This window comes from Sphaerodactylus townsendi, linkage group LG05 (genome assembly GCF_021028975.2).
Source record: "Sphaerodactylus townsendi isolate TG3544 linkage group LG05, MPM_Stown_v2.3, whole genome shotgun sequence".
Taxonomy (NCBI): Eukaryota; Metazoa; Chordata; class Lepidosauria; order Squamata; family Sphaerodactylidae; genus Sphaerodactylus; species Sphaerodactylus townsendi.
Genome location: NC_059429.1, coordinates 87,761,151 through 87,785,191, shown reverse-complemented (window position 1 = coordinate 87,785,191; position 24,041 = coordinate 87,761,151). Strand labels below are relative to the sequence as shown.

The window sequence follows — 24,041 nt, the reverse complement described above, 5'->3', positions numbered from 1 at the left end:
TTGATGTACTTTTAGCAATTGTAGTATCTTACTTTTGCTCAAATAACACAAATAGTAGCTTAAAGCAATAACAGCATTTAAAAACAGGACAAATTAATAAAACTAGTGAGTTTGCAACAGCTAAATATAACCACTTGCAATTACTGTACACATATGTTTTTCACTACCTATGCTTTGGGAACCTAAAGTAACCGACTACAAGCACTACATACTTTTCTTTCCCTTGCTTAGATAGTTTGAAAGAGGTCTGATTTAAACGTGGTGCTGGTAAACAATAAGAATCTAACTGTATAGCATTACATGATATGCCTGATATTCTAGGTCCTCAGTCACTATACCTGTGTTGTTAGCGTGCCAGTCTAGGGTGCACTAGCGGCACCCATGTAGCAGCTGCCGATGTAGTTGAAACAAGATAGCAGGCGTCCTGAGACTCTTTTTTCCTATCAGCATCACATTCAAATTAGCCTGAAGCCTGTTTTCCATATACAGCAAAACAGATGTCAAAGTGTTCCAAATAGAATGAATGCTCCCCCCTTTTTTGTTTTTTGCACCCCTGAAAGCAGAAGACTAGTAAACCTGAGATAAAGTACGTCTCCCAGCTCTGCTGGTTTCTGCTTGAACAGGGCAGGGTGTTTTGTTACGCCTCATTGCACTTAGTCCTTCTGTTCTACCACTTGGAAGAACTAACATTGCCTCGATCTCTCGCTTTCAGTCCGCTATTCTGAAGAACCAAACCTCCCCGCAGGCTTCTGAACAGCTGCAACAACTGCCCAGGGATGCGGAGGATTTCACAAAAACAAAAACCCCGTAATTTCGCAGCGAGCTCATGATTAGTCCCTTCCCTGACACCCGCCCTCCTCCCGGCCAAGAGGACGAAGGCCGCACGGTAAAGCCCGCCTTCCCGCGCCTGCGATTGGCTAGCACGGCCACTGATCCTCTCCTCCTGCTCGGAACTGTCACGTCACCTCGGGGAAGCCAGTCAGCAGAGACCAGGGTGGGAGGCGGCGTCCTGCTATTGGACAACGGCGATGTCAAATCCCCAAGTGAGGGAGGAGGTTATATCCTGCTCGCCTCTGACTTGCTCTGCTAGCAGCAGCGGCTTCTGGTTGCTTGTCCAAATGCAACATTGGAGTAGTAGGGAACGGGGGCTGCGGAACAGCTCGCCACTGGCTCCCATAAGAACAGCGGCCGGGAAACCGGGGGTTGCAGGCAGCAGCCGCTGCTAAGCACAGGTGAGTTCTTCTAGCAGCCCCTGAGAAGTATGGATGTTATCTGCCAAGGGGTAGAAATGGTTGGCTCCCGGGGTGGAGGGGGGTCTTTAAAGGGGCTGTGCCTGCAGGCGGAATGGCCAGGTAGTACCTAGTTGATTTCATTCAGCTAGTTGGCTTTCCTTTCTTCATCCCAGGTTCTTTTTATGCTCCTCCCTTTATGGGCTTTTGCTCTGGGTCGAGGTTCCACAAGGGAGATTGGAGCAAGGAAAGCTGCCTCGTTGGGTAATTTTCCTATGATGGGGATGTTGGCTGAGAAGTGAGATCCCATTAGGGAATGCTGCTGTGCTCCCGTGGCTGCTTTGCCATCCTGTTTCCTAGAGGCATTTTACCCTTTTGATGAGATTGGAGGTATATAGTTCGGCTATAGTGGAATGGAATGTTAACTGGGGATTGAGTCTGTAGGACTGGAGGCTTCTCTTTTTAAAATGGGTTAAATTAATAGTATTGATTAGTGGAAAGAGCATAGATAGTTAACTGTTGGGTCCCACTAGATTAGTCAGATGCAAGCCATCTGCAGTGTGAAGGAGACAGGGTGATGATCATAGATCCTCAGCCAAGTGGTTTTAAGATTAGGGTCTATTGACGAGGATGGAGGAGGGCTTGCCAGGCTGTATTCAGGTACAGGTGAAAAGATATTGAAAAGAGGTGGAATGTGTGATGCGACATGCAGTTAAAAGGGAATCAAGTTTGTAAGTAATCTGCGACATTGGGAGAATTACTCAGAGCCCTGAAATGTATGCTCAGCAACCTGCGAAGCATACCATTTGATGCCATTGCATGAGCGGCTGTCTCATTCAAAGGCTTACAAGGAACTTGAAAATTTAAAATTTATCTGGTTTACTTTGCAGTCCAAGGATCAGTATCTGATGCTTTCTTTTTGTGAGTTTGTGAGATATCAAGTGGGGGATATCTAATCTATTCCATACTTCTGTAAAATATTTTCACTTTGGCTAGTTCCTGAATAAACTATTTGAAAAGTATTTCAAAGGATTGAGCTACTGGACTTGAAATGACTTTGGTTTTGAATTCTGTTAATTCAGATACCTTGGGACCTTACAGATTGTTACTGCCAAGTTCTGTGTAGGGGTGTGGTATGTATGGTATATGCGAGAGGAAAGGGTTTAGCTATGTAAAAAACCTGCTCTGTTGATATGTGTGGGCCTTTTGGAGAATAACATGAACCTAAAATGAGTCAAGTCCAATGACACATTAGAGATTGACAGATATTTTGTTTTTTAACATAAAATTATGACAAACAATACAAATCAATACAAAATACTTAAGAACTCTCTTTGTAAGTACATATCTTACATTATAACAACATAAACTTTCTGATTATATATTGAGTTATTTCTCTTGTGTATCCACTTCAGACTAACCCAAAATTTCTTCAGATATTTTGAGAGTTAAAGCTCCCTTCATCAGATACAAAGTCCAACTGTATCTGATGAAGGAACCTTTGACTCTCAAAAGTTTACACCCAAATGTATCTTATTAGGTGTTACTGGATTCAAATCTAGCTGTTCTATTACAAACATTGCTATCCTGTGGAACGAAAATGAACCTGACTCTCTTTTCAAAAGTAATAAAAACCTAACTCTACATTCTACAGGAATAGCAGTGCCAAGCTGGAGGCTTGAACCTGAAGTAAAAACCTTAAAACCTCAAACTTGACAAGTGGTTACAGCCTCTGTGGGTGTTTCTTGTACAGCAAATGAAAAACCTGGGGTGTGCACTGCAAGGACTTCATATATACATACAAAATAGCTAATTACTAGCCCTCCTTTTTTGCCCTAGGTGATCAATATAAGCAAAATTCTGCTAGCTATTGAATTGAACGCATCATGCACACAGTAGATGGCAGTAGTGCATATACATTAATGCACTTGCCCTGTGTGCCCCCCCCCCCCATACTTATAGAAAATAAACTGAAGTTTCTGCAGTTGCATTTGGTCACCAGCAGTGAACAAAGGTGTTTGTTCTGGGCATACAACACATCTGTACTGTATGTCCTGTCACAATTGTGCATGAAGAATTCAAGTGGGGGATATCTAACATCAGGAAGGGAAACTGAGCAGGAACAGAGGAAATGTAAGGGCCTCTTCCTTTGCAGCTGTGTTTTATATTGTGGCTGTACATGTAGATTTTTTTTTAGCAAGGAGAGCTTTTGCATAGTCAAGAACAGTAAAGCTATTGATATATGTGTGACTACATGAGAAGGAAGGACTTTGTGAATGAAGGAGCTGTTCTGTATTTACCTAACAGTTGCGTCATGTGTTCTCTCCTTCCCTCCTGTTTTAAGGTGAGAGCTGCGTGATTCTTGAAACATCAGTGGAAGAAATTTTCAGTGTAGCACATGATAAGCTCACAGTATAAGCCTCTCTGGGGGTCTCTGTTGCTTTAAATGAGAGCCTTCATTGCCACATGATGCAAGGTGAGAGATTTCCTTTTTGAGAAAGCGGTTGGCTGTGCTCATAGCTCTTGAGAAGCCAGACTGTCTTGCAAGGAGTACGATGGGCTGCTGGAGAAGGTGAGAAGACCAGCAACAAGACATTAACCAACCCCTCTTAATTGCCTGGAATTTGAAGGTTTCCTTCTGGAGGAAAGAACAGATGACTTCAAGTTCTACCTTTCAAGTTTCTTACCCTCCAAAGTAGATAAAGCAGCAACTGGCTAGAAAACCGAATTTAGAGCTTTATCGTGTTTTTTTTTTAAAGCTAGGATCCAAATTTATGCCAGACTGTTTTTAAAGATTATAATTTACATTGTGCCTTTCTGGGGAAAAATAATCTCTCTTCCATCTTCTCTAAAGAACTGTTGAACTATATATTCTTTGCAGTTGCTGTTATTAAAAGAAATATAACCAAACAAACCTGGACCTGAAGCTGAGAGGACACAAATTTGGAAAGATGCTGCCACAGGAAGTTATGAACCAAAGAAGTTGTTAATAAATTGTAGATTGTGTCTGAAAGATCTTTGCCTTAAGTGAAAACTGCAGGCAAGGCAAACCAGTGTGGATTAGATTTTGTTGGAATCTGTTGCAGATCCTCTGTCTCTGTGGCCGGCACCTCCAGTTCTGGATTGTGCTTGATGGGGGTTTTTGCTAAGGTAGCAGACCTTGCAGCTAAAAACAGAACTGTGGGTTTGTGGGGGTTGACATTTATATGCCGAAAGGTGTATTGGCTGAACCCACAAGCAAAAAAAAAGTTCTTTATCAATTGTCTTCTGTAGTACTTCAGAAGTTGGGGAGGCCTTCATAATCTAGCAACATGACATCCAAGCAGGAACAAAAAGAAGTTCATCACACCAATGGATCGATACTACCCATTGTTTCTGGGCCTATAGACTGTCTCTCCAGCCCTGACAGAGAACATCTAGTTGAATCTTCAGACTTTTTGGGACCTGAAGCAGTTGGAGTGGAGGTAGTGGTGATAGAATCTCGAGCCAATGCCAAAGGGGTTCGCGAGGAGGATGCCCTGCTGGAGAATGGCAGTCAGACTACTGAGAGTGATGACACCAGTACGGACCGGGGCCCAGAACCAAGCTCTCCTCTCAAAGAGACATCCTTTTCCATTGGGCTGCAAGTCATCTTTCCTTTCCTGCTGGCAGGGTTTGGCACAGTAGCTGCTGGGATGGTGTTGGACATGGTGCAGGTAAGACTGGCCTAGGCTCATCATGTATTTTATTTATTTTATTTGACTGAATATCTCGCCCTTTCCCAGCTCAAAGGCAGGCTTGGGGCAGCTAAGAGCATTCAAATAACATCACTGATAATACGTATAACAATACAAGTCTACTAAAATTCATATGAAATTGATATGGCTTCTAGTATTTACTAAATTAAATTCATATTGCTGATTGGGGAACGCTAAAATTACACCCATCACCTATAAATCCATCCCTCCCACCCAAAATTCATGTTTAACTTATATCAGAGGGGAGGGAACTGGTAGATTTTGGAGACCATATACTGTTTCTGGATATGTACGTTTGTATCATTTGCAGTTGGTGACTTTAAATCCTACAAAATCTTTTTGCCCCGAACTGGTTGGCCATGGACTTAGTCTGGGATAAGCATTATTGGGTCACTATGTTGTCTGTCCAATTGCTTGAGGCTCTCCTCACTAGCAAGTAACATATGCTGGAGCAAGAATACTTTACCTATGCTGTTATAGAATGAATGACGTTTCAGTTAGTTATTAGCAATGGCTTACTGGGGCTGCTTTTGAATTCTGTTGTGAAACAGACCGAGATCCATCTCCGTATGCTGCTAGCACAGAAAACTGAAAAACCCTGTTTCTGTGAGCTGTGTAAATTCCTACTCACAGTTGGAGAGGCTGGCATGCTGGGGTTCTTCTAGAAACCTAAACCAGGGAGTATTACATAAATTTGAGATTTTATTTTGAATTCTTCAGGGGGGGAGCATGATTGGTTTGTTATTTCAAGAGTAGAAATATTTTTAAATTCCAACCCTGGCACTGTTGATAATATCTACATGCTTGCAGCACTGCCAATTGAAGAATGACTCAAAGTGCTGCAGTAAAAACTATGAAGCCAGTGCTGTACATTGGCCAAGGCTGGTGACATCAACGCTGACAAGCTGGAGCAACTGCTATCCAGCTAAAAGGCCACTTTAGCTGAGGACTGAAAAGATGTGCTTGTGCACCCTGGGATTTGGCCTTCCCTAAACTCAGCTTTCCCTTTTCTGTGAAGCTGGAAGTGCAGGATTACCTCTGGAGATTTCCAGCAGGTCTGTCATAAAACACCAGCTGTTACATGAAACTTGCCTCTCAAATGACATTCTTTAGTTGTTTTGGATTATAGTTTCACTGACCTCTCTGCCCTAAATGCATGTAACTTTTTACTAAAGACCAAGACCTTGACTTCAGGGACATATCTTTCTCATTTAAACAAGCCCGGTGGTGCTTTAAATAAGATTTGGTCCCACATATTCCAAATTATGGCTGCTTCAGATATATGACATAGCAGCAATGGTTCCTTGAGCCTAATTTTTAAATGGCTGCTGCTTTTAGCAGGTTGTATGTGTGGTGGAATAAGGTTGTTCTGTGAAATACTTGCAACTGAGTACAGCATTATTAGGTACATTAGGTTATACTAGATTCCTGGCTTCAACCTCTTCCTTGTATTACTTGATTTTTCCATTAAAATACTTGATACTTTTTGAAATCTCAGTTGCACATCCATTTGCATGATTTGCTGGCTGGGAGTTTAATCAGTGTCTGTTACTAGGCCATGCATAGGAAAGGCATGCTAGATCAGCGCCATGTGTTCTTGGTCTTCTGGGGAGATTGGGTCCATAGTGGTAATTCAACATGATAAAAACTAAATAAACATAGTTATTTAAGTACATCACTGAATTTTAACATTGGAGTGTACTTAGAGACTTTGATTTGTATTTGCTGATCTATTTCTTGCAGTTAGGCATCTGCTAGCTTTATGGTCCAGTGTATTAGATACTTCCTTTCTCTTTGTTTATAGACAAATTCATATTTTGTTTTTATGCAAGTGTTCCCTCTCCCTGGATTTAAGTGGAAATATAATGCATGAATTTTGTAAGCATGGTTCTTTCCCCTGCCAACTTGACCATAGGTATTAGAAGCAGTACAGAGCTTGTTGTACTTGCAGGCAGAAACATCCTTCAAGTGTTAGTTCTTTAAAAGCCCTTTACAAGCCTTACCTGCCTGTTCAACAGCAGAGCCCTGAACACTGCATTTGTGCTAATATTTGAATCTCCTTCATCACAATTGAATTACATAAAAGCAAAATGTAAAGCCAATACCCTAATAAAATAAACAAAGACTAATAATCTTGTATAAGCTCCCTTCTGTAAAGTCAAAATTCTAGTTAATACCTTTGTCATTGGTTGATTCCTATGATCACTGGGATGTGCTTGGTGGGAAATATGAATTACCTTTCCTGCCCCAAAAAAGCATTCAAATTTTCACCACAGGAGCTGGTTGGTATTATCCTATGTGCCAGGGGCTCCCCAGCCCATTTATAATTAAACATCTTCATGAATTTATTTCTGACCTAGGCAAATGTAAACACTTTCCCTCCAAAGTAGCTTAATCTCCGTTATTTATGCTAATTTGTTTAATTTTCACAGTGGCATCCTGGCCTTCTTGCTGTGTGGCCCTGTTGAGTTTGGAATATGTTGTAAGACTGGTCTGTAACCTCTTTGTTTTGTTGGAAGGAAAAGTTGAGGGAGGGAGGGGGCCGTGGAGCATCTGCTCAGCATGCAGAAAGTCCCACGTTCAATCCCCAGGGTCTCCAGTGAATGGAGTCAGGTAGGAAATGTGAGACCCTGAGGAGCTGCTGCTAGTCAGAGTATGCAACCCTGATCTTGATGGACCAGGGCTTTGATTCCATGTAAGCCAGCTTCATGTGCTCATGTGAATGAAGGTGGTTTGGTGGCTTGGGAATTAAAGAGACAGCAGTCTATCCTTTCTCTTCAAAACTTTCTTCTTTTAGCAAATACCTTTACTCATTGAGGGTAGAATGACAATCAGTTGACTTAATGTGCAGGTAGATTGAGGTCAAACATCAAACAAAAACTTGCTGGAGCAGTTCAGCCCTTCAAACAAGATATTCAAGGAAGTTGTGCAATTGTCCTCTCTTTGAGGCTTTCAGGAGATTAAGGCTACTTTTTGGGTGCTGAAAACCTAATAGATCCCGTTTTAGGGCAAGAGCCTTGGTTCTCTTGCCTGATTAGGAGTGATCTTCTAATCTGATAAAATGTTGTCAGTTGTAGAACTGCTCTTTCGGTAGCCCTCTGTGTATGTCTGACTTGTGATCCCAGTTTCTGGAGCTTCCTATAATAGGCTGTGTAAATAGAGAGGATGAATGATCTTTGAGACAGAACATAGCAGTTACAGACTGGTATGGAACAGTTCCTTCTCGGCTGATCGAGTTTCTCTGTTGCCTCTTCAGTGTTAAGCCATGGTCTTGAGCAAAAAGGATGGGGCTGCTGAATGGGAGTGCTGAAAGCTTCGTATGAGCCGTGCTTATTCCCTTTCCTAGACCTGCAGTCTTTCAAGGGGTGACAAAAGGCTGTATTCTACAGGAGAATAATAGAAATGTCTTATGTCTCTCTGCAAGACTAATTTCATACCAATGTGTGAATGCAAGTACCTGCTGATGGATTAACTAGGGATCAGAACCCTTTTATTAGAATTGGCCATGGTGGCAGGGGCTGATGGGAATTGTAGTCCATGAACATCTGGAGAGCCGCTGGTTGCAGACTCCTGCTCTAGGTGGTAACTGAAGAGTTAGAGGATATTTGACAAGTATTAATTGGAGAACAGAAACTTAAACCAGTTCTTTTCACAATAAATAGGAATCTGTTATGAATGAGGCCCCTCTGCACTTCTGTTCACTTTAGCTTCCAAGGTAGGAGCATGGACTCTCTTAATCCAAGACTGAGGGATCTGGCACCTGCTGTGATATGTATACAAATACCCAGGCAGCAAATTCATGTTGGGCCAGGGTAGCTAATGACTTAATATATTAACCCAGAGACAGGCTGACAGGGCAACATGGTAGAATTTAGTATATTTGCTGGATGCAGGATTAATTGTACTTGGAAGTTTTTGTGTGTTGAAAGAAGGATCTGGATCACTGATTTGAAAGAGATCCTAAGTAGAGATGAATCCTGTTGGGCCAGGTCATACTTTACTTTCTGTTGGGGTGTGTAAGAGCATTGTTTGTTGTCATCCTAATCAAAGCTTTGTGAAGGCTTTGTTATATCTTTTTAAAGTTGGCTCATTTTGCCATTATTTCACACCAATGGGACATAAGAAAATATGTATATTAAATACGTGATATGCAAATTTGCATATAACCCCTTCCCTGAAATTTAACAGTGACATCTGCGTGTGCAACAAACAAAAAAAACAGCTAGAGTTTGAGCAGCCTTTGCGGCTGTCATAGCAACCCAAAATGGCACGCGGGTGACGAAAGTAGTGATGGGTTTTCTTGTATCCATTCTTATCCATATATATTTAACCGATAATATTGTTTAACCTTATGCTGCCTGCTTAAATTTGTAAACAAGGAATGTACATACAGACAGGATGACACACTTCCATCTGTTTTTCTAGATTTTACGAGTTTTAGTGTTGTTGTTACAGATTAACTGTTAAAGGACTATGTATGAATCATGGGATTTGAGCACAGGTACAGTGTCCTACGTATTAGCTTCGAATGTTTTTCCATCTTAAACCTACCTCCTTTTCCATAAAAGTAATGTTGTTAGAGACTAGTTTAATGTATACCAAGAGCAGGGAACATTCAACAGAATATTCTTACTCAGCGGCCAGTCACTTGTCCTATAAGGAATCATTAAGGAAAATTAAGCTGTGCTGGCCCTAGAAGAGGAAAAAAGCACCATGATACTGTTTAAAAAAAAGGAATATTTTACAGGTTGCTTTCTATCCAGGACCATATATCTGCTGCAGTATTTGAGGTTTTCCCTTTTAAGCACTTTTTGGAGACCTATTTTTGAAAGTACTTGAATCTGAGTGGGTTATCCAATAAAGTGGTGAACAGCAAAGTCCTAGCCAGAAGTGCGCCCTAAGATGGACATAGCTGTTTAAAATTGTGCTGCAAATATATCTTTAACTGTCAGTTGGCTGTGGGGATTCCCTTCATACAAGGTCTAAAAAGGAGTCAAGCTTCATTATGTGTGTCAGTGTGAGAACACTGTGAGCAAACTTAATGGTGATTGTTGTCTGACAAGAGTGTCTGTGAATGGCTTGGAAGGAATTTGGGTGGTGGTGAACACATTTTGGATGAACTCTCCTGTTTGATGCAGTGAGACTTAACTACAGCAGTATCATATGATTGCCACCCTGTTTTCTTTTGAGGAATAGATCCAAGCAAATACAAAAGCTTCTCAGTGTAGTGAGAATTTGAAATAGAGAACTTGTAGATTCCTTGGCTGAGTCTGTTAAAGTAAGTGAGGTATAGAACTGGTGTAGTTGGGTGGTTCTTAGTACTTCTACCTGTTTTTCTGTTTGTGTATGCTCTCAAGGAGCTACATTAATAGCTTCTATAGCATAACATTTTACTGTGGAAGCAATTAGAGAATTGCAGTGAAAATAAAGCATTACTTCTACAGTATAGCAAGCCAGTTGGTACATCTAGCAATTAGCAGAAGAGAGGGATAAGAATATTTGTGATGTTCTTTAAGCTATTATAGTGCAGGAAAGAACTTTAGGATCAAGGTACAAAAACAGAAGGGGAAAGGCAGGGGAGACTTATTTTCATAATTATGTTTCAGATGAGTAAATTGACTGGTGCATAACCATATGTAATTCTATCTGGTGGCACAAAATTTACCCATCACTTTCCTTGGTTTGGTATGGGGGTATCCTTGGTGGCCAGTTGAACAAACTCTGTAGGGGCTCAAAAGGAACCAAGCTAGGTTAGTGGTATATTCTCAGATCTTTCACAAGAACTTGTTCTAGTCCACTTGTTCTCCTGCCCTCTGGCTGACTTCTAGGGAAGACACAGGTTGGGAATAAGGACATTGGAACCTTGTCCAAGGCACTTCTTTTCCAAGGCACTTCCCCCCGTTTTCGAACAAGCAGAAGTTTTGCTGGTAAGTGGTTAAAATCTACATGCTGGAGTTAAGTTAAGACGACCTTCTCAAGAGGGTGTGGAGGGGAGTTAGATTGTCTGGTGTATTTTGGAAACTTTTTGCCTGTGGCCTCTGTGGTTTTTCTTCTCCAATAATCCTACTGTTATAATTCTTGCCCTGTAGTTAGTGCTCCCTAAGAGACCCAGAGTTTAGTGTTTGTTCAGGGAGGGATGGTATATTTATAGATGATGCAGATTCTGGAGTGAAGAATAGATTGATTCCTGCCAGAGTTTTTGCCTATATTTGGGAGTTTATGGAATTTGATCTTGCAATCCACGGCTTGGAGGGGAGGTTTCTTGTGATTAGGGATGCCAACTGTTTGTGTTTGAAAATTCCTGGAGACTTTGTGGGTGGAACCTGGAGGTTTGGCAAGGAAAGGGGTACCTCAGTGAGGTATCATGCCATCGAGTCCACCTTCCAAAGCAACCATTTCCTCCAGGGGAACTGATAGCTTGGAGATAAGTGGTAATTCTGGATTATCCTCCGACCCCACTTGGAGGATGTCAACCCTGCTTGTGACTGAACTTGTTCTGAGAATGTGGTGCTGATGAGGCAACTATCATGGGTCCAACATTGCAGTTGGACTGGGCTGCAGCCTCTGCAAAGCAACAAGGCATGCTTAGTACGTTGAACTGCATACACCTTGGTTTTTGGAACTGGAGGTAAGTAGCCTAGTTTAGATATGTTGCTGGGCCTGTGGTTTTGGTTTTGGGAATGGGGTGGGAGTTGCCTTGCCTGTCAGCCTTGTCATATCTAACTGGGGCTTGGTAACCCAAGACTCAGCTAATCTGGAACAAATAGGTGTCTGCTGCTAAGTATGTCATTGCAGTAGTCCTTTCTGCCTTTTGTTAATGTATCTTGCTTTTCTTCCCAAAAGCTCAGGAGTCTTTTGTTGCCCCAAAAATTCTTGCCCACTTGCAAAGGATTCCATCCCACCCTAGTATATAGGACATTCATTCAGATTGTGCCTTTTGAGCATACCTGCTGCCCAGTTTTAAGTGAATGCATGTCCAGAACACTACTGTGGCTGCACATTGCCGGAGAATATCAGTGATGACAGATAAGGGCTTCTTCCCCCACTCTAGGCAGTTTTGCCTGCTGTTGCTGACACCGTTGAGGACCCTGTAATAAGCTGCTGAAGACCCTCTCAACTTCCGAGATTGCCGTTTTGAAAATTGCCATCTTATTTAGCAATCTTGTATGGGACTCAGAACTGTGCCATTGCTCTTTCAGCACTGGGATGTCTTCAAGTATGTGGGTGAAGTATTCATCCTGGTTCCAGCCCTCCTGGGACTGAAGGGAAATTTGGAGATGACACTAGCATCTCGTCTTTCTACTGCTGTAAGTATTTTGGGTTTTATGGCTGGCTGGGTGAGTAGCCTTCATGTATCTAACCACTTACAGATATAGTTGACATGGTGTTTTCTTATAAGGTTTTCTTGAATTTTTAACATGAGTCCTGCCTTCTGGTTTCTACAGGTTTGGGTCACCCAGTTGGTTTTTTTCCAAGCAAACAGCGAGGGCTAGAAATGTGTTTCATCACTTCAAATGAAGAAACTTAAGGGGGGCGGGGGGGAGAACTGGATGTGTTTTGAAAGCTGTCAGCTCAGATGCAGTTAAACTGCTTTGGGGATGTCTGCATGTATTGCCTTCAGATCTTGTAAATGCAAAGATGAGCAGCATGCTGTGGACAATAATGCGTACTTTTAATGGCATTACTTTGATCAAGAGTGCTTGAAGGATGAATTCTCAAAGTGCTACTTGATCAGAGTCCTTTAGGAGTAGTCATAAAACACATGGCTATAATTGTGGCTTATTGGGCTCTCCGATGGCTGCATTGCCAAATACTTCAAAGCATTTGTTTCATTAATAATTAGATTGGGGTCCAATAGCACCTTAGAAACCAACAAGATTTTGGGGGTATAAGTTTTTGAGAGTCTAAACTCCCTTTATCATGTATGAGTTAGAATGGAGATCTGACCCAGTTGGGAGGTTGGAGGGGTATTGCAGAGAAGGAACTCAGGATGCAGAGATGCAGTGCGCACAATAATTACCTTGATTAGAGCAGAGTGGAAATGCAGAGGGGCAGAAAATTAGCATCTGTAATGAGATAATAATATAATAAGGTTAATAATATATTATAATTAATAAAATTGCAGCCCTCAAAGCAAAATTGCTCTTGAACTTTAGACATGAAGTTACCACAAAGCAATTCTAATAGCGTAAGGAATAAGGCTAAAGAATAATTCCTGGACAAGAAGCCCCTTTGGTTGGGCATCAACAGTGTGGAGACTAGCTCCTCTTTGTAACATGCAGGTTTCCTGTTCTGGAATGTTCTTTTGTTGAGGGAGGGTGTTGAATAAATGTAGATATGCTGAAGTTTAAGGGAAACAAGGCCTGCAGACATGTGGACCTCAATGCTAATGCTGGGGTTTTGGAGAGTAAACAGGTAAGATCTGGTTCCTTTTTGCAGTGGGTTTTGTTTCTCTCTCTTTTCTTCCCAAAGCAATATAATTATTCCCCCAGCAAACCTGGAAGGAAACCAGGCTTGGGGTGGTAGAAGATTACCTCAAGGGGGTTTATATTGAAATACTGGCAGGTGCAGGGAGGTGCAGTCTTTCTACTGCAGGCCAGCATGGCTACACTCTGAAATTATAATCCCTTTTAATTCATCTCTCCTACACCGCCAGTAAATTCCCTGTTATCTCAGCAAACCTGTGATTGGGATCAAATATTTACTTAACCTAGTTTGACCTTCACACAGGAGAGCTGTGACCAGTGCTGACTTGCCTACATGCACATCTTTGTGCTCAATTCTCGTCACTCTGAAGTCCAAAGTTAAAGCAATGATCAATAGTGCATTTCCTTATTACGCAGAAAAAAACACTTGGCAATTCTCTGTGAGTGTTGGCAGTTCACTGTGAGCATCACTAACCATCAGGGCTCCTTCTGCCGTTTTGTACTTGCCGTTGGAGCACTGAATCTCTGATGCAGCATTTGCTTAATGATGTTCTTTGCCTAAATATTTCCCTCCTGCCAGTTAAGAGTTTCATGCTTCAACTCTTTCTATTCCCTTTGGATTATTTCCTAATGCCTGGTTTTTATCCATCACTTCTCTGTCAAATACTTCATTTGTGCTGTGTTCCTCATGTGTAGAGGTGGCAAAATCTCAAGCTTTGCAACCTCAGCAGTTGGGGCTGTGGTAGGCCAGCATGGTTATGTTCTCTTTCCCATTTTCAAACGGAACATACTTTCTTCTCCAGAGAAGGCCTCCTCAAATTGGGTAGTGGTGGGTTCTTAAGTTCTGTGCTTCCCAAGTGCATGAGGGCCCAATTCAGAGCAAGACCATGGCCTGCACAGAAAGGGGACTTAGACCTTAACCCCTGTATCATTTTCCTGGCCTGAAATTGCCCTAGTAGGGATTACTCTGTTGTGGGAATGTAGCATGTAGTTTATATGACATGTGTAGCTCCATCCTGGTTAGCAAAATGAATATGTTCAACTGAGTGAAAATATGACTGATTTGCCCAGAGCAAGGTCTCTTGCCAGCTTCTGGGTATGAAGCAAGGCAATAGAAATCTCCAAGCTCCAACCTACACAGCCTGCTCGTGTTCTTCCCTGCTTCTTTGCTGTAATCAGCTGCTGCTTAGCCCAGTTCTTGCACATTTGCAATCCTTAAGACTGTGAAATGCAAGGAACTGTAACCACCTTTCAGAAAGATCAGTTGTAGAGATGCAATAAGGTTTTGGTTTTATTTGCTTCCAGTGACATTCCCTTCCTCCAGAGTTTCTGTAGAGCCTTTTTCACATGTCTTCTGCAAGCTTCTTAATGTCTTGAACTGAAGTGGCACAGCATACAAACACAATCTCAAAGGTATCTAGCTGCCGTGATTGTCGTTTTGGGCAAAAAGGAGGGGACCAAGTCACCGTTCAGATACATTCTAGAAGGCAGAACCATTGTAATGAACATCATTTTAAAGACACACCTCACTCTCTGTTCATGATTCCCCAAGGAAGAAACGATAGGAAACAGCATCTGAAATAGGCTTTAAGATAGTTACTCCCAAGTTCTCCAAAACCAGAAGTTTTCTCCTTGGACTTTCCACATCCCATGCAAATGCTCTAACTGCAAACTTCTTTCCTGACCTTGCGTTGAGGTCTCTTAGTAATTCTTTGCTAAGTTCTGCTTCCACGGGGCTAAGTCAGAGTTTCACTGCTTAATCCTCTGTGGCATCCCAGCGTAATTTAATGTTTGGGAGAGACTTGGCATAAAAATGAGACTCCCCCTTGCTGTGTGAAAACATTTTTCCTGTCTGCTTCCCAGTCTCCTCTGGCGGTTTTCTGACAGGTTCTTTCAGGAAGCTTAGATCCACTGGATTTAGTAGTGTCATCTGAATTCACTGGTGTAGGATCAAACTTGGTCTGCTTCCTAGTGCACGTCTGTCCTACAGAACAGTGAATGTAATTTTTGGGTAAGCTACCCCCTGGATTGGACAGCAGCTTTTTAAACTTAAAAAACTAACTAACTAGGGATAGGTATATAGCTGTTAAATCAGAAGGTGAGTTGCCCCAGGATCCAATGAACCAAAATGGAAGAAACTTCAAAAGATACTGTTCTGATTTTTGGTACTGACCTTTATTACAAAAGAAAAACACACCACCTGCATGTAGATAGCCATATACACTAATGCCCGAGTCCTCCCCCTGCTCCCCCCCCCCACACAAGGTTTCTTAATGCCTCAAATAATAAAATACAAATACATAAGAGTGTGCAGGAGAGTTTCCCAGTGGGTTGTGGGAAACCTTTGGCACCCTTCTCCCATGCCCCTCCATTATCCTAAACAGTGCCAAAATCAGCCTTTTGTTGTGCACCTTCTTAAGGCCACAGCTACTTACAAATGTAATGTAGAATCACAACTGGCTCTAATTTCCCAGCATATATGTGAAGGCAAGCACATATCAGCATTGTGTCTGCAGTCGTGTATTTGGGACTTCTGTTTTCCTAACATAATTTACGAACATGAAAGGCCTCAAAGAAGGCAATTGTTAGAAAAGCTGGTGTTGGCACAAAGAGGCTAGGTTCACTCTTGGCAAACAATTAACTTTGCATTCCATCACATTTGATGCAATTTAATGAAATACATGGTGCTGTTTTACTCAGCAGGATTCTTTGGCACAGTTTGAGGTCGAACGCTGCTTTCTCCTACCTTCTGTCCTTGGTGAACTTCGTGCCAAGGAAGCTCATCTCTTTGTGGGCTATAGTTCTGATGCATGTGTTCTGCAATCACTTGGACTCTTTCTCTAAGGAAAGACATCCAAGGAGGATACCTATGAGGGTGAGAATTCAGGTAGAGCTTCTAAAATGAGCCTTCTGTGGATTTGGTTGCTGAGCCTGCTATGTGCAAAGGAAACTTAGTACTAGTTTTCATTATCTGCCCATTAAGGATCCCAAAATAGACCTGTTTGTGTGTTTACTTTAAGAAAAGATTTTCCCCCCATCCTGTTCAGTGGATTAAAAGCTAACTTAGCTGTAAGCAATGACAGCTATGTTGATCCTTAACCTAACAGTGAGGGCTCTTACAGCCAAGTTCACAACAGTCCCTTTGGCACTGCATGAATACACCTTGTGTTCCATTCTTCCTATTGGTTCTGGCAGATGTTGAGTCATCTTAGGCCTTTTGTGTCCATTGGAAGTTCTACTTCTGATTAAGTTTTCTTCACCTTCATCTTGCATGAGCTGGTGGAATGTGACATGAGGGGAAAGCAACACCAAAAATTCACAAAGCTGTAGTTTATAGAAATGGCTGTTTCCAGTAGAACTTGAGCCTGCCACCATGGTAGTGAGTATAGCTGTTGGTTATATTTTCCGGCTCACAAGTTGCATATTTTAGATACTACTTGGATGGAGAGAATTTTGCAAACTGTTCTTTAGGTGCCCTTTGTCATAAGGTACTTCTTTAGGGGGAGTGGGCTGCCATTTTCTGGAGGTTTATGAAGATTACAGTCTACTCTAGATAGCTATACTCTGCTTTCTTCCAAATTGCTATTTAATATCTGTTAGCAGCATTTGGTTCTTCTCTCAACGGAGAGAAACTGCCTCGCTCAGACTGGCCATGTGTCTTTGATAGAAAATACCTTTGACATCTTCATGATTGATAGCTGACTTGGAATTACAGAGCTGGTCTTGAGTAACAGCAATGATTAGAAAGGAAACTGAACTCTGCTCAGTTAGGCATGATGCAACTTGATCCCAGGGGAGAACCCCCTCCTCAGAGTAGCACCACAGCTGTCAGTAAACTCTTTAAGGTAATGTGTACTTGATGTTATCTAGAATTTCACAGTCATAGGTGGCTGTAATCTATAGATTTGCTTGATGGATTAGGGGTCTCATTCGATGCAACTTGGATTGTTTATCACCTGTGAGTTTGGACAAAACCTGTCTCCAGTCCACATAATGGCTACAGAGGCCATTGGTGAGCGATTTTTGGAAAACTCACTCTTGGATGGAGCTTGAGTAATTAGCTGGTGGCAAAGGGCTGTATCTTACCTTGAGAAGCTTAGATTGAGAGGTGAGGTGCATTTCCTCCTGCATCGTGGTTGTCACCAAGAGAAACTGTATGTGTATATTCATATTAAAAAAGGAAAGTTCTGTAAGTGGTTCTTTATTTTTCTGGGCAAAAGATTTAAGTTTGCTGGTACCAAATATCTAGCATGTTGCAATTAATAACATTATTTTGAACTTGACGCATATTGGGAAAGCTTATAGACCATTCTGGAGCCCTTGCTTGAGTCTTTCTGTGATTGGGGTAGCACAGTTTTTCATTGGCTGGGGAACTGAAGGCGCTAAAGATATTCCAACTGATTCAAGACCCCAATTATTGCAAAATCACTCATTGCTCAATGGGGAATCACCTGGCATGTTCTTTATTTGCTCCTAATTTTCATTGGTGTCATTCCGACTTTCTTCCTTATCAGACCTTGAGCCCTTTCCACAAGCAACGGAGGCAACATGACCTATCATTTGTGAGCCAGAAATAGTGGCTCATGCTTCTGACAGCAGCTTTTCGTAATATTTGCTGAAAGTGTTGGGGCAGGGGCTTCTGTTCTTGCCTGTCTGAACTTTAAACTGCAAAAAAAGTTTCAGATGCCAATAGAACTACAATTTCCACCTTTAAGTACACAAAAGAGGTTGCCTGCGTTGCATAACAACTATGGGGTGTTGTGGCTAGAGTGTTGGACTAGGGTCTATGTGACCCAGATGTGAATCCCCATTCTGTCACGGGAGCCTGGTGGATATCTGGTGAACTGTGTCAGATGCTTTGTGTCTCAATTTGGGAGAAAAAAGTGGGGTCAGTCAACAATAGTTCAGATCATTGCAGCTTGTAATGTTGTTGGACTGGGTACATGGAGAAAGGATACATGATAAATGCAGAACTTTTCCTAATTTGGAAATCTCTTCTTCTGAACCTAGTTCTAAGGAGGCTTTTAATCCTGTGTAGCTGGGATGTGATTGAAGCATTAGTAAACTTGTAAGAAGTTGTCTGACCTCCACAGATTGACTTGTATAGTCCAGATCAGAGTGTGTCACAAGCAGGATATAAAGCATGCTGCAAAAAGCAGTCAATTGATAAATGTGGAATTCCAAACCATGTCTCAATACGCAGTTTGCTTACTTTATGGCATTTTTTGTTTTGCAGGCTAATATTGGGCAAATGGACACCCCCGAAGAACTCTGGAGGATGATAACAGGCAACATGGCTCTGATACAGGTAAGTTCTGGCAGTACCTTTGGGAAATGGAAGGAACTAGTGAGTGGAATGGAAGTTTTGGTTTTGTCTGTCTTTGTCCATTGCTGCAATTCATAAAAAGATCTTTTCTCTCTGATTCACCAAAAAGTCAGTCATGGGCCATTACTAATGGCAGGCAAGAGAGAAAGAGCTGAACCGGCACCAGCAGCAGAGGTGATGCAGCCACAAGGCCTTGGCCAGAGTTAAAGCTTCCACTGACTGGGAGCCAGAGAATAACTTTTCTATTTGGCTGTGTCTTTTAGGTTCAAGCAACAGTGGTTGGTTTTCTGGCATCAATTGCTGCAGTGGTATTTGGCTGGATCCCAGATGGACACTTCAGCATTGGCCATGCCATTCTTCTCTGTGCCAGTAGTGTGGCCACAGCCTTCATAGCTTCCCTTGTGCTAGGTAAGGAGGAAATTCTTTGGAGGTAGGCAGGCAGAGGGGGAAATGTTCAGTCCCTGCACTGCTGTTGCAGCAAGGCTAAACTGCCTCTCTCTGGTTCTCTAGGCATGATCATGATTGGCGTAATCATCGGCTCTAGAAAGATGGGCATTAACCCTGACAATGTGGCTACGCCTATTGCTGCAAGTTTGGGTGATCTCATCACTTTAGCTTTGCTTTCTGGCATCAGTTGGGGCCTCTACATAGAACTGGGTAAGATAAAAGAGGTTGTATGGCCATCTTTTTATGTTGCATATTATAGTTGCCATAAGGAAGTGACTAGAAATTATCTAGGATTCCCTAACCCATTCCCTCCCTGCCAGTCTAATTCTTAAAGGGTACACAATCTGCTGACTTTCTGCAATGCATGGTTTCCTGGCCAGGAGCTCATTGTGGGTGCATGCTCCCTCTGCCAGAGCAATTTTCCTCTCTTCTTTAGTCAGAAAGCCCCAAGTGACATCTGCATTGTGAAGCCAGAAATCTTGAAATGTGATTACAAACTATTCTTCTTGTGTGGCCATCTGCTTCAGAAACCTGGTATTAGTGCATTTAGAACTGCTGTTCTGTTTTTCCCACATCAAAGATCTTCTATTTACACATCTAGAACTGCCTTCCTGTGTTTCACATGTCCAGGCCAAAGTGCATCAAGAGGCACTTACGGTTTTGCCTTTATTAGAGAACTACATGTGCATTATGGGCACATCCAATAGCAAGCTTACAGTGTATCTGCATCCATAAGGATAAGGATTTAATTGGTCTGCTGAGTCTCTTAACTATCGTTGTTAGTTGTTAATTCCTTAGTGCTCACATAAAATGTTAGTGTAGAGTCAAATGAAGCACCAGTCAAATATCAGTTTGCACTTAAATCAAGAACCTAACTGTAAATTCCATGATTGATAGCTAGAAATTATCTGCCAGTCATGTGGGCTGCTGGAGATCAGCTAGGACTGAAACGGCCTGTGTATCACTGCAGGAAATGGCTATGCTAGAACAGTACATTTGTACTTCTAACATAGAACTGTGCTTGAGTACTTCTTAAATACTATGTTGGCAGGTCTTACCCAGCATAGGGGATGCTTTGCTGCCTGTCTCTGTGGAGCAGGGTGGGATCTGATGTCTGCCTATCACTTTGCAGTGATTGCATTCTGACCTCCTGTTTCTTTCTGCTCAGAGGACAAACCTTATGTGAATCCTCTGGTGTTTGCTTTCTTTGTCGCTCTGCTGCCCCTTTGGATCATCATCGCCAAAAAAAATCCAGCTACCCGGGAGGTTCTGTATTCGGGCTGGGAGCCAGTCATCATTGCTATGGCTATTAGCAGGTAGGAGGGTTTAAGTAGTTCTCTTGACTGGTATAAATGCTCTTGTAAACATGATCTTTGAAATTCAAATCTATCTAATCTCCATGTTTAGCTAGAAAACATGCTCCTCCTAAAAAAAACATTCCTTGGGTAGATGCATAGAGAACAACTTTCTTAGCCATAGTGTTCTGGTGACAAAAATATGACAATCTCTCATGCACCAAAAATATGACAATCTCTCATGCAGGAATTAAGGAATTAACAATCAGCAATCTCTCATCAGCTGTTAAGCAGAAATCAAGGAATCAAAATCATTCTGCCCAAAATGGCATATGGCAGAAAAGGCAATTGCCTGAAAGGAAGATGGTGCATAGAATTCATGTTGATTGGGCCATGTTTAGATTGGAGACAGCTGCTTCTGCCACATCAGTCATTCACACAAATCTGTCTCCTACAATGGCCTCTTCAAAACAGATTCCTGCAGTTCTGTCAGTTGAGAGAATGCTCTCTACTCATAGAGAATGCTCTCTACTGGAGATCCATTCCCAAGATCTTCTGTGAAAGTTTGCACGCAGTGCAGCCGAACCTGAGGAGTACAGCTGGAGCTGGGGGTGACGAGCAGGATTTACAATCCTAAAACTTGGTGATTTAAGTGCCAGATCTCTTCTCTAAGCCCAACAGTGCAAACTTCTGGGTTTTCAGAAGTGTCCCTGGATCTTGGATTCATCTCCCAGTGCAAATATCCCATCTCAGATTTGAGCAAGATCAGACAGCTTATCAGATGTCTCTTGGAACAGAATGCAGTCCAGTGAGCAGACTGAGAAAGGGTGGATCCAGTTCAATCCAGTTCAATTGGATTTTGTCCAGGTCAATTCCAAAATTGAGCTCAATTGGATTTTGTAATCTCTGCTCTTCAATTTCCTTTCCCAGGGACAGGCTGCAAATGGCTGATCCTCCAAGACTGAAAAAGCCCTTTGTACACTGAGGGGAGGGAGTGTTTTGAATGAAATAAATGGACTTGATCACCAACCTACATTTAATGTTTCACTGAAAACAGAAATTCTGTTAAGTAGATACAATTAAGGCAGTAACTCTTTGAGGATGCCTCTAAAACATCTAAGTCCCTATTCTTTCCTCAGCTCTTTTCTCTTCAAAAATTCTTTTTTGCAGTGTTGGAGGTTTAATCTTGGGTAAAACTGTGTCGGATCCAAATTTTGTGGGGATGGCAGTCTTCACACCTGTTATCAATGGTGAGTTCTTTTGTTATGAACAACAGTATCCACAGTAACCAAATCTTGTATAGCTCGCCTATAGTATGTGATGGAGAAAATGGGAGCTCCTAATGAGACTGTTCTGCTGTGGTCTCAACAGCAACAAAGATTCTTTTGTTAGGATATGAGTGGCTGCTGTGGACTCGCACATCTGTTGTCCTTGGGAAAAGGACTGAGCTAGCACAGAGGCACAACTTCTGTGGCCTAATGGTACTGGTGCTTCCCTGTTTCTGCAGGTGTTGGTGGCAATCTAGTGGCTGTCCAGGCTAGCCGCATCTCCACATACCTCCACATGAGTGGGATGCCTGGAGAGACCTCAGAGATGGCTCCGCGCAAGTGTCCGAGCCCTTGCAGGACTTTCTTCAGTTCAGGTAGCTTTAACATGTGTAGCAATGGTTACAATAGCCTGTGTTCTTGGAACTTTCTCCATTTCCTCCTGTATTTTATGTTGCAGTATCTCAAGACATTGAGATGGAGCTGCTGCATGGAAGAGGTGGTTAACTGGAGACTTCTTGGTTAGGCAAGCTAGAGTACTTGGACATGTGCTGCATGTAATGCAATGCAAGCACTGTAGCAAATCAATCCAAATATTTCTTTGTTTGGATATTGTCCTAGAGCATATTTGAGGAATTTCATGCGGTCGTTTCAAATAGAGTTTTGGCTGTGCTTCATTTTTTGAAGTTTTGCTGATCCTATTTTTTTGCTGTATGATGAACAGAATGTTTATCCCTAAGTAACCTGGGCATATAAAGGCATCTCTCTCATTTACCCTCAGCCATTTAGGCATGGTTGAGAGGGTAAATCACAAATATTGCACTATTTGAACTACTAATTAGTATTAAGGAATTCATGAACAGACCTGCATATTTTCAAATTTTCCATTATTAAATCTCCTGCTAGTTCCTATAGTAATGTGGGGGGTTGGGTCTAGATCATTCTACAAAGTGGAGTGTTAAATTTCTTGGATCTGCATATATATATATAATTTGTCATCAAGTCACAGTTGACTTATGGCAACCACGTAGGGTTTTCAAAGCAAGAGATGTTCAGAGGTGGGTTTCCATTGCCTGCCTCTTTGTCACCACTCTGATGTTCTTGGGGGTCTCCCATCTAAATACTAGCCAGGGTCAGGGCTGAGAGTGTGTGACTGGCACTAGGTGATTCAGCAAGCTTCTGTAGCATGGGTGGGGATTTGAACATTAAAAGTTCAGTACATTATCTTGCATGTTACACAAGACTTCAGGTTTGCCACTAGCATATACAATCCTCACATATATGTCTAATGGGCAGAACTGAAGCTGGAACAATGAAGGAGGGTTGCTTCCCTTCAGAACTTTGGTGTGCCTGGTTAACTCCTCTGCTGTCTCTGTATGTGTCCTACAGATGTGAACTCCCAGTCTGCTCGGGTGCTTTTTCTCCTGGTGGTTCCCGGACACTTGGTTTTCCTTTACACCATCAGCTCCATGCAGGGTGGCCACACAACACTCACCTTAATCTTTATAGTTTTCTACATGACAGCAGCACTTCTCCAGGTAAGTCTTGGCTCCAGTTGCCTGGCTTGTGTTGTCTGTAATCATGTGACTGTGATCTGGCTACAAGAGGGAATGCTGATTACTTGTTGATAGCAGAAATCCGGCCACTTCCTATGAGCGATGCTTTGTCTGAAAAATAAACCTGTACTTCTGAAATGAACTCAGCAAGTATTTCCTGGGCAACTTCTTATAAGTAACAGAGCTGGATATTGCTCTTCTGGTCCAGTGATCTTTAATGCAAGGGACCATTAATCTGGATTGTTTGTGGGTTAACATGTACACTTCTGCCATAGGAGAGAATGCTTGAAAGGTTTCTGAACTAAAATCAACTCTTTGTGTAGCAACTGAGAGCAGTAACATTCAGGGTGAAGGCAGAAACACTGTTACAAGATGGTGGATTAGTGTGATATTAAGCTGACTCGTGATCTAAACCCTCAATATAATGTGTCATGGACTCTGGTCACTACCACATTAAGGTCCTTTCCACACAGGCGGTAAAGAGCGCCCCAGGGATGCTAAAAACAGCATCCCTGGGGAGGGGTTCGGACGGCCGCCGCCGCTGCATTGCAGCAGCGCCGGCCTCGCAACCCCCAAGCGGCGCGAAGACATTGCTTCCGAACCTCGCTCCCTGAACAAGGTTTTTCGGAAGCAGCGTCTTCCAACCACTTCCATGAGAATGGCAGCGGTTGGAAGGCACCATTTCCCCCCCTTTCCCGAACGCTTTTCCGTCCACTCCAGTCTTCCGGCACTTCGCACAGGCCAGGGGACACGCCCCCCT

General features: G+C 42.4%; 1 protein-coding gene across 1 annotated transcript in view; it reads left to right on the top strand.

Annotated features, from left to right (window-relative positions):
* Positions 1-1,081: 1,081 nt before the first annotated feature.
* SLC41A1 (solute carrier family 41 member 1) overlaps positions 1,082-24,041 on the top strand; it is a 40,809-nt gene continuing 17,849 nt past the window's right edge. The window contains exons 1-10 of the mRNA XM_048497747.1: positions 1,082-1,232; positions 3,574-4,924; positions 12,166-12,273; positions 18,629-18,700; positions 18,982-19,126; positions 19,229-19,375; positions 20,334-20,481; positions 21,631-21,710; positions 21,968-22,102; positions 23,115-23,263. Coding sequence (XP_048353704.1) covers positions 4,541-4,924; positions 12,166-12,273; positions 18,629-18,700; positions 18,982-19,126; positions 19,229-19,375; positions 20,334-20,481; positions 21,631-21,710; positions 21,968-22,102; positions 23,115-23,263 — 1,368 coding nt within the window. The 5' untranslated portion in view covers positions 1,082-1,232; positions 3,574-4,540. The remainder of the gene's footprint in view (positions 1,233-3,573; positions 4,925-12,165; positions 12,274-18,628; positions 18,701-18,981; positions 19,127-19,228; positions 19,376-20,333; positions 20,482-21,630; positions 21,711-21,967; positions 22,103-23,114; positions 23,264-24,041) is intronic.